This window comes from Etheostoma spectabile, chromosome 4 (assembly GCF_008692095.1).
Source record: "Etheostoma spectabile isolate EspeVRDwgs_2016 chromosome 4, UIUC_Espe_1.0, whole genome shotgun sequence".
Taxonomy (NCBI): domain Eukaryota; kingdom Metazoa; phylum Chordata; class Actinopteri; order Perciformes; family Percidae; genus Etheostoma; species Etheostoma spectabile.
The window spans coordinates 3,108,395-3,119,255 of NC_045736.1; the positions used below are offsets into that span (position 1 = coordinate 3,108,395).

At 41.3% G+C, this 10,861-nt stretch overlaps 1 protein-coding gene across 3 annotated transcripts in view; it reads left to right on the forward strand.

Moving 5' to 3' along the window:
• The window catches only part of hdac4 (histone deacetylase 4), a gene marked incomplete in the record, with an annotated part of 176,687 nt that overhangs the window by 11,535 nt on the left and 154,291 nt on the right, over nucleotides 1-10,861 (forward strand). For all 3 annotated transcript variants that reach the window (XM_032512920.1, XM_032512921.1, XM_032512922.1), the window contains 1 exon segment: nucleotides 1,158-1,374. In XM_032512920.1, coding sequence (XP_032368811.1) covers nucleotides 1,158-1,374 — 217 coding nt within the window.

Here is a 10,861-nt window from a genome sequence, read left to right on the forward strand (position 1 = left end):
ACGTTGTCGTTAAAAAAAAAAAAAAAAAGACCTGAGATGTCATATTTTGTTTTTCCACATCCAACATGACTATCTTGTTGTCTCACAACTCTTACGTCTCCTGTGTCTTGGCCAAAACGTTGCACTTCTACCCACCACAAATACTAAAGTCGACAGCCAACTAGCACGTGTGTTCTTGTTCCTGTTGCGTTAGAGTAAATAACTCTCCATGCCATCAGGCATCAGTAATCTATTCCTTATTTAAAAAGGGAAACCGGACATACAAACCGTTGCTATGATACATGCAACAAGACAGCGCTTGCATGTTGCATTTCATTTACAGGTATGAGCCTGACTTTCACAGTTGACCATGCAAGCTGTGGAAGTAAACATCTGGTAATGTCATTAGAAGCTTAGAAATGTTGAAACTCTTGGAAAGCTTTTTTAATTGGGTTTATAGCTGTGCGTGCATTAGTTAATTAATTTCTCAAGAACATTAGTCTATGTTTGGAACATTTTGATTCCGCTGTTAGACCACATTCAAATACTTTGCCTGGCTGGGTGTGGTAGCAGCACAGACAGTCACTTGCAGTGCTAGCAGTTACATTTCAATTATGTAAACAAGCTGTGATTTTAGTAAATCCAGATGGTCCAAACAAAACCATATTTATTTGATAAAAACTCGTACTTGGAGAAAACAATGGCTCTTTATCATCACTTCTTTTTTCTCTTGCCCACAATAAACCAGATAGTTTTTAATTAAAAACAGAGGTAGTATTTGTAATGAGTTTCAACATATTTACAGTACTCATAACAATAGAAAAATTTTCACTGCAATTTAATTTGTGATTTTCACAAATGTTGCTGTGACTTCTCTCTTGTGGCTGGCAGGGATTTATGCATGTACATATAGGGTCATAGAGACAAACTTCATTACAAAACACAGGGGGCGTCATCAGTTTCTTTGAAGGATGGTGACCCGTAGGTCTTTGTTCCCCTCTGGCCTTTTTAAAGTACCACACATGACCTCAGGTAAACACAGAAGCTTTGGCTCAGTAACTGCGGGGAGGAAATACAAAGTCTACAGGACACCAGCCCTGATTTAGAATATGTCCTGCATGTTTGTTTTGGATTGAATTTTATTTTACTTTTAATTTTTTTGCATCCACCTCTCCCAGCCTGACTGGAAGGAATCCTGCCACAACACACCACTGAGGTCTCCACCTGTGGCTCGGCGGGATGAAGCCTTGAGAAACAACTGCTCTCTGTCCCTCCTTGGCCTGGCGCCTCCACCTGGCAGCACCAGCTTGCCTGGGAAACACATGGTGGTCACTGCAGCCACCACGGTCTGCCTGGCAACAACAACCACAACAATGAGCTCTCACAGTCGATCAGGTAAGATGTGAAAAAATGTAGAATTTCACAAGAGGAGCTCTTGTGCTTTTCTGTGCACTTATAGTTGCTTTGACATGGAAAATTCTTCTGCTATTGGACGTCAAAAATAATGTTTGGCAATGGGAGTCATGAGTATATTGATGTCCACTAAATTTTTTATGGGTGTTCACTTGTGATGAAGACGTTGTTTAAGATTACCCTGTGTTCTGTCTATGGTGTGTTTGTAGTGTCTATGATGTGATGTAGTGTATTTATAGTGTCTATAGTGTCTTCGGTATTCATTTTTTTTGCAGTTGTGCTGTGTTATATAAATGAAAATGCTTAAAAAAAGCACTGACTGACTAAACAACAAGGCACTTTAGGCTTATTTATGCATGCAGTGTTTTTAGGCATTCAGTGTATATGGCCTAATGTAGTTTCATTCTGAGTAAATGGTTTCCTCTGTTGACAACCAGGAGACTTGTTCCATTTCTTTGTAAAGAATGGAAACTGAAACGTTGCTTTTAACAAAATTCTCTTTGTTGATTTCTGAGCCAAGTTATTAAAGGCTAATTAGAGGTTTTGTTTAGTATTTCTTGAATAGACTTGAAAGAGCTTTGAACACGGCAATGTTTAGTGTTGTGTCCAAAGGCACAAGTTGAGCTAATTGACTTGTGTTGTAGCCATTTCCATTTCACCATTAGGCAAAGCTGAGACATGTTTTTATTTACACAGCACAGTAATGTTGAAAATGTACGTAGATTTGTAGCCGTGCTCTATTTTGATTAAGTTGTTAATAATTTGATGCACCTTGGCGAACAGACCAAACCCCCTGTTTTGATTTAGCATTTTCTTCAAGTGCTCCTCAATTTTCTAGAGTAATTGTAAATGGTTGGGTTGAAAGTTGGCAAAGCGACTAACTCCAGCATGTTGCACTGTTTAAACAGCAATTACACAGTGAGTCCAAGGATAACATTTTGTAGTCTAATTGATTTGCACCAATGCTCCCCCAAGAACAAAAATGGATGCAGAAAGTAAATGGGAGTAAAGCTGTTACCTTCAGCTAAATGTCAGTTTTAATTGAAGACGTTGCTAAATTCATATTTTTGTCAGGTTGTATCAAGCAAAGTCTTTTTTTTCTTCTTTTTTTTTTTCTATAGTAGGTCTCCATAGAACCATCTAGGATTAGGTTTAGTCTTAGCCACTTTTAATGAAAGCAGCAGTAGACCAGATAAGTACACTCTTTACCCCTGCAATGTATATTGGCTTAAGGAGAAAGTTGCCAAGTCTTTTTTTTTACCTTCGGGCCATGGTTACACATAGTATGTATTCTTACAAGTAATGATGTAGTTACCAGTTTAACAAGAGGCTATTGGTGACGTATGTCTTTATCTTTGTGATTCTTTCAGATAAAGATGTTTTTCCTGCATCTCCTGGTCATGTGGGAGTAAAGCTGTTGTTTGATCTGTGCAGTGTTGATGGATTTATACAAAGGCAGTGGTCCACAAATTCAAGTTTAATATAAATTACTTAATTGTAATTCATGGTTTTACACGACTTATTAGTTTTTAGAAATTTCCCCCAACGTTGTAATGTCTATTGAGCAACTCGTCACATGCCTACGGTCTGTTTACTGGTCATAAATTATATTTCACAGTTTTCTCTTTGTGGGCTTAAAAATGGCTTCCCTGGTGTGCTAGACCTTGACCCATGTGGCTGTCTAAAACTCCCTTTTCATTAAAACACAACCGTGGTGCACATCTTGTTCTTTCTCCTTCTCAAATGCAGAAAGGGCCATTTGTGTCCTCCCTTACCCATCATGCTTTGGCTCTCTTGGTCGTATTCAATGCAATGATGTCATAGCCATTGATTAATTGTTGCGGTGCTACTGGTCCTGTGTGGCACGGTGTAGGTTTCTGCCATCACCTTATTTTTGCTTGAGCTGCGAGTAGAGACATGGTGTTGTCCCAGCCAAAATGGTTTGCGTCAGAATGAATTCTTCTGGTTTCAGGCTATCCAGATAGCTGGGAACTCTGGCACAGGCCACAGATATCTGGCATTTTCTTCTTCTTTCTTAAAGACATTGTGTTATGTAAGCTGAACCTTGGAGTAGGACATAATTTACATACCATTTTATTTTCCTCCTCCTCAGATCTTTCCTAGGCTCTGTCAATTCTCAAGTTTTTTTACTTCAAGTCTTTAGAAATTTTCAAAATAACAATTTTACTGTTTACAATTATAAGATATGCTTGAAAAATGTTCCTATTTCATAGACATCATCTGACTTGCTTGTGCTTCTGGCAGACAGCCACTTTTGGAACAGTCTTAAAATTTGGCCCAATCTGAATCCACAGTTGTTAATTTAACCATAGTCTTTATCGATGACATTTACTTTCAGGGATTGTTCAGGTGCCAGCGAATTTTCCACCGGATGTCCCTCATTTTGGCTGGATGTCCGTCACCTTCCTCTTTCTTTGTGTTGGTGTTCTAAACTCCGGTGGATTTCTGAGGACTAGGGTTACCTGGTCCTCAGATCTCTGCAGGGTAAATCCAGACAGCTAGCTAGACTATCTGTCCAATCGGAGTTATCTCAACTTTTGAACGTACAGATGTTCCACCTAAACAAGTTCTTTTCTGAGGCCATTTTGCAGAGGCGCCGTTGCTCTGTCTGCTGCCCAAGATGATTGTGATTGCTTTAAAGAAATGCCAATAAACAAGAACACGTTTTTCTCCCATCCCAGAATGTTGTGTGGACTAGCCTGCCCTCCTCCGCAGCACTGTTGAGGATGGTCTGGTAATACGAGACTAATGTAATCATGGGATGTTTTTCATCTCATTTGGACTGTTTCAATAAGGATTGGAGCCTTTTAATTTTTTCATTTAGTTTTTATTAAAACTAATTCACAATATATTAAGGATAAACATAATCCCACTTTTGGAAAACAGATTTCTGATGAGTCATAATGAAGCCAGATTTTCCATACATGACTGTAACACTAAAAATAGGTGAGGGATAGTTCTGTCTGATAGTTTTGTACTAAACCATAGCATTCTGACTTCTCTCCCACCTTGAGGACTTTCACTTAATTTCAGCTCCTGTTAGCCGTTCATTTTTCCCTAGTCACCCTCCTGTCTGTACAGTATTGCTAAGCCCTTTTCCATATATGACAGATCATCATTTCCCATTCTCAAAACCACCATTTTAGAGCACTGAAGGGCCTTTTGTCTGACTTAAACTTGGGTGGCAAAGTCTGGCATATTGACATGCTACTTGGCATTTTGGAACCGGGTTTATGGCCTTGGAGCCAAAACTAGAACACACACACAGACAAACTCTCTCATCCCAACAAGACCCTCCCCTCCGCTCTCCGGCAGCAGTAATCGGTGGCAGGTCCTGGCTGAGGGGGATCTTGCGTCAATAAATCGCCATGCATAGCGACACCCCTGCCTGGAACGCAAACAGAGAGAGGGGCCGTCTGCTGCTGGAGGCCTTGTATAGCTTGTTAAACCCGTCTGAGGCCTGCACAGTCTGACCAAAGTGAAAGCTCATGCTGGGTTTAGTAGTGTTAGTATTGTTTACAAGTCTCGGAGTGATCCCAACCTCTTCATCCTGTCTTATTCATGACGATATAGATGCTGGCGGATAGTTGTGCTTTAAGCTATCAGTTTGCAGAGAATCTGCCTTTTATTTTTAATTTTTTGCCTGCTTGTGTGTGTTTGCACAGTGAGACCTAAAATACACATCATACTCTCGCCCCCAGTGGATTTAGTCATAGATAACAGAATGTCCCTGGATAATTCTGCCATTACCGTTCCATCTTGTGAATACATTTAGTTTACGTGCATGTGTGTTTTTCATCCGTCTCTCCATCCTCAGATTAATTCACACCCTTCACCATCATGTATGCAACAAAACGAAAAGAGCAGAGCCCCAGTAAGGGTGTGGGGGCGAAAGGAAACACACTACCTTAACTTGCAGGTTTTTAGATTAGCAGGTTGGTATGTGGGGAGTAGGAAAGCAGTTGTCTTGCTGTCAGTTGCTGCTGCAGTGCAGTGCTGAGGTACAGGGTGGGGGCCGCTGGCTATGAGGAGTTGGTTTTTAATATAAACGCAAGAATCGCACCTCTTCACAAGTTTTTTTTTTTTTTGGACAAGCACAGCCATGCGTTGATTTTTTTTCCCAGAGATTATCCCAGCGAGTATCAAAGAGAGGATGGGGAAGGATGATCAGGAAGCTGACAGCAGTCAGTGCTTGGAGTTGGAGTGTAAACAGCCAATGCCAGAAAAGACTGTTGCTATTTTTTTCCCTCCATTGTGATCAATGGAGTGCTGCGACATCATTAAATATGATTTAAGTTCCTTCTTTTAACAGCTGTGACAGTCACTGTTTTGTTTTTCCCAATCAGTTTTACAGCCGTGTCTTGCTCTAGCATCGAGCTATTAGTGCTTTGAGGATGTTAGCATTCACTTTTTTTGGTGACACTGTTTCCTGTCAATATAGTTTCCTCTTGTGTCTTTGGTCAGCATTTTACTTTACTTTAAGCATATTAGTTAGACCCAACCTCAAGTAGAGTAAAAGTATGTATTGAGCAACCACTTTCAAGCTAAAGCATTAGATTTAGAGGTAATCAAAGTCAGCTGCAGCATAGTTGAGTCCCTCTGAAATGGGAGCGTTTTTTAATTCTCTTACTTGCCCTTCCTTCTCTTCTGTCACTCTCATTTCCTATCTGTCTTTATTTCTCTCTCTGTCTCTTAGTTTTAATCAGTAACTGTAATATGGACGCGCAGTGGGAGCTATCAAACGCCTGCAGTGGTGGATTAGAAGAGAGTGGCTAGTGTCTGGGCCAGGCCTCTGGAAAGTGAAGCATAATCTTCAAAAAGGGAGCTTAACCCCTGCTGGCCCACGCTGGTGATTCCTCATTTACAGGGGCCATCGTCACAGGGAAAAGGCTTGGGTGTTAATTGATATGTTTCAGTAAAAACATTTAAGATCACTGAAGTCAACCAAAGCCAGAGGCAAAGTTAAGTTGAGCTTATTCCGAGGAAGTTATTTAAGACGTTTTTTGGGAAGAGTGATGCGGTTCACTTGTGAATTCTTGCAGCCGTGCTCCGAGTCACCGCTGCTATCTAGCGATAGTCCAAAGAGCCCGAGGGACACAATAGCGCTCCCTCCTGTCTGCGTTTGATGCATTTGAGTGCTGCAGAAATGTTATTGTTCTCATTTATCCTTGGCTCTGCAAAAGCTTTCCTCAATGGAAAGACGGATGGGAATGAAAGTTGAAGCAGACTAAACAGAAGCCTTTTTAAGGGAACAATGGGGGCTGCTGTGGAGAAATAAGATTACTGCCTCATTATTGTCTTTCTCTCCGCAATTTTCCAGAATATTCCATTCAAGTAATCTCATTGCCAGATGAAACAAGTGTGCAATTTAGCCTTCAGAAGAATTTATTAAGCATTCAAAGCTTTACTTCTGCCGGAAGAGAAGCTCAGAATTAAATTGTGGTTTTGTGCTCAAACTGCGGTGCCCTGTTCTTTCAGACGAACAAAGATCCAAAAGTCTTCTTTTTCTTCTTTTACTATTCATTATTAAATGATTTCATGGTTGATTTGGTGGCTAAATTAGGCAAATGACATTCAATTCTTACAATATTGGAAATATGGACCGGTTGCTTACCTTTTTCCTTATTTCTCTGGCTGACTTTCAGCAGGCATTTCAGTAAAGTGGGTTGTCTTAAAGCTTTAACACACCACATGTGCGTGGGTTTTATAGCAAAAGCAAACGTATGATTAGAATTGAGGCCTGAGACATACATTTAGCGTTGTGTTTTTGCTGACAGCATACACACATACAGCTATTGGCTGCTGATAGTACTACACAGCACTCAGAATAGCCCAGATGTCCAGTCCATAATAGACATGGAGATTAGGAGCATGCAAGACCTTCAAGATTAACCCATAAGGAGCCACATCTGCTATTAAGCTTATAGTATGAGTGAAATGCAAGAGATCATGTCCACTCTCTCATTGTCTATGATTGTCTCTGTGCAGTAAACAACCCCAGTGTAGTAAGACGAAGAATCCCTGCACTTCTGTTTATCCCATCTGGCTGGGAGGTGCAATCCGCTGTATGGGTTTAACAGGGGACAGCCAAGTAGAGGGAGGCGGGTCAGGTGGGTCTCTGAGGATGTAATCCTCCTGCTTCTATGAACAAAACAAAATCAAAAGTTCCCAGCAGTTACACAATTCCTGTTAGGAAGGGCTCAGTGCACCCTGGGTCTCCCAGGGCAGAATGAACTTTTCCAGGCACTAATCTGAGGATAAGCCCTGAAACAGAGGCTTCAACCTCCGCTGTGAGCTGCGGTGTTCTAAAAATGCATGAAATGCCCCATGGAGCCGTTGTTTGCTACAATTTGCATCCCCTGCAGATCTGTACCAACTTGGCTATTGTAGGGATTTAAAGATTCAGGTCTCTTGCCCTTCAGGAAAGTTGTTTGAAAACAGAGAAAAGCTGCGTCTTTCAGCTGTAATATGCTCCGAAACAGTTGTCCAAGACCAAGAGATACGACAATACACAGCCCAGCTTGAGAAAACACATTTTCCTCTCAACTCCGACTTTCCAAGCTTGCTTGTTTGCAGGTTTGGTTACTGCAGGGATTTGTGTGTGTTTCTGTTTCAGATGCACGGGATAAAGGATGGAATACCGACCCGTACAACAATTGATTGGTGCTGATTTAGAACCAGCAAGTTGGCTGGACAAATTAATTAAGTGAAATTTAACAAGCAATTACATTATAATTAATAAACTTACTGAAATAAAAAATCCCCCAAAAAAGGAATTGAATAGTTCCCTGGCGTGTGTAAAGGAGAATAGCTTATGGCCATATAGCCATTTTAGTGGCATTAATGCATCCGTGTTCTTAGGGCGCAAGACCTGTGTTCTGTGTGTACAACACCAGCAGTTAACAGTAGGGTGCCATAGATTGGCTCTATGGTAATGACTCTGTGGCTCTTTGCGCCTGGTGTACTCAACTCAAAAGATCACAATTGGACACACCTGACCCTGACCTAATGTCTAATGTATTTTAAATATGCATTGCTGCAAGTCAATCCATTCCAAGCGGTCCTCAACTGTCCACCTTGCAATCTTGGACACTGACTTTTATTGACAGCACTAGACCACAAGGTCTCCAAACTACTGTTGAAATTCAGTTTGTAGCAAGAGACTAGTCCTAATACGCCCCAAAGTGGCGTATGACTAATTTGCCTGAGGTAGAGGTGGATGATTTCAAACCAGGAGTTTTTTTTGGCTTTATAACTCCGATTCATCTGGGGAAATCAGCGATGTTAAAGTACATGTATTATGTTCCTCACTCAGAGCTTTCTACTCAGCAAGGCTTTTGAACTCCTACTGCTCCACTGGAGCTGCTCAGCTGCCAACCGTAGACTCCTGTGGTTGTACTTGGCAGCTTGCATGTGTGAATGTGTGTAATTTGAAGGCCTTTTTTATTTTTTTAAAAGCCTGCTTAGTAAACATCCCTTAAATAAATAGCAGTTAGAATCCCTTCTCATACACTTTCTAACTTACACCATTAAAAAACCAGCAGTGGTCCTCCAAGTTGTAAAACTAACAAGGCAAATCCAAATTTTGAGTGTGAGTGTGTGTGTGTGACCTTCAGTGTAGCAGATAAAAGTTGACATGATAGTAATGTCCTAGATTAAACCGAGTCGCATGCATCATTACAATGTTTTGGCTAAACATGCTTGCTATTTTGGATGCGGAGTGACAAATGACAACATGGTTGATTTACAAAATGTCACGTTTATGTTTCAGGTTTACTTAGCCTCATAGAATGAACTACAAAGACCTTTCAAATCTTCCTCAGACACACTAGGAGATAGCATTTGATGTCTACTCGAAAGAGCCCGCTCAGAGAGAGGGGGGAAGACAGAGTGGGGGAAACACAGGAGGATAACGGCTCCGATGGAGTTTTAGCTTAGCTCGCGACATTTAAGAGCAGGAGATAAAAACCACTCTGCTCCCTTGGGCTACCGTGGTTCCTTGAAATAGAAAGAAATTAAGCGATACAGTTTTGTCATATTTGGTTGGCCCCTATTTGATTTTTTTTAAAACCTAAATCGACCTTTTATCAGCTGTAGCTAGTTATTTTTAATTCAATAAGTTGGCCAGAGGACAGAATGAAACACATGGATGCTGTTTTTTGTGTTGTCTGTGTGTGGTGAATGTTTCTAAGCAGACCTAGCTAGCTGATTCAGTAGCGTCGTCTTCAGACGGCAGCTAGCAAGATGTACTAGTTGACAGGAAATGACAGGCAGCTGGTGGATAATGATCTGTGCTTCTGTTCTGTCTCCTTGCTGAACTTTTTAAAGGTATCCCATTCATATTTTAGTCCTGTCAACTTTTGCTGTGAATCAACGCCTCCAGGACTCGGAGCTATGGAGCAGCTCATGTTTCCTCTCTGGGAGTCTGTTAGCTAACGCAGCTACAGTGTATACCTCTCAACAGTATCGTTCACAGTTTGTCAGTCATGTATTTTGACATTCAAAATCGTCAGACGTGACCTGCGGATGAATCTATTGATGACCCGTGATCGACAATAGATATAGCTAACGCCACTTTTTACCTTATTTTTAAGTAATAAAATCAATTTCGGCTCCCAACGATTACCAAAATAGTACAATCGAGTAAAAACGATTATTTTGCCATGTTCTGTTTTGTAATTTCCTCGTGTGTTCTGAATGGCGCGCGCACACACGTCAGCGCACATCCGCCCCTCCCGAAGCCAAACGCTTTCAGCCTACACTCAGGGAGGCAGGTCGCGTGCATGTTACCCGCTGGAATTTAAAAACTTAGCGAGAGTAAAGATGGCAGAAGGAGGGCAGCCACAGCCGCGTTTGGTAAGCAAAAAAGGCAAAACCAACTCCATTGTCTGGGAACAGTTTGGCTTCGAGAATCCGACGACGAGCAGAAACATGCTACGTGCAAGATTTGCTACATGGTAGTGGCTGCAAGTAAAGGGAACCACCAAATTTGTTTAACCACTTGATAATTAAACACAGAGTGACCTATGACAATTTAATAAGAAACAAAACGGCAATCCACTCCCTCAACATCCTCCGTAACCCAGACATCCATAACAAACACACTGTCCAGCGCAACTCCTTGTCCGTTGAATTCGGAAAGGCACAAAATAATAACAGAGTCTGTTGCCTATTATTTAGCTAAAGACATGCGCCCCACTAGCACAGTTGACAACTCTGGGTTCAAGAAAATGGTCAATACGTTGGATAAACGTTATGCTTTGCCATCTCGACACCATTTCTCGAGAGTTGCTCTGCCAGATTTGTTCAACAAATGCCGTGCAGAAGTGGCTAACGAGGTGACCAAAGCAGAATACTTTGCAATCACAATGGATATATGGTCTAGCCGAACCATGGAGCCATACATAGCCTCACAATCCACTATATTGATGCCGATTTCCGTTTGAAT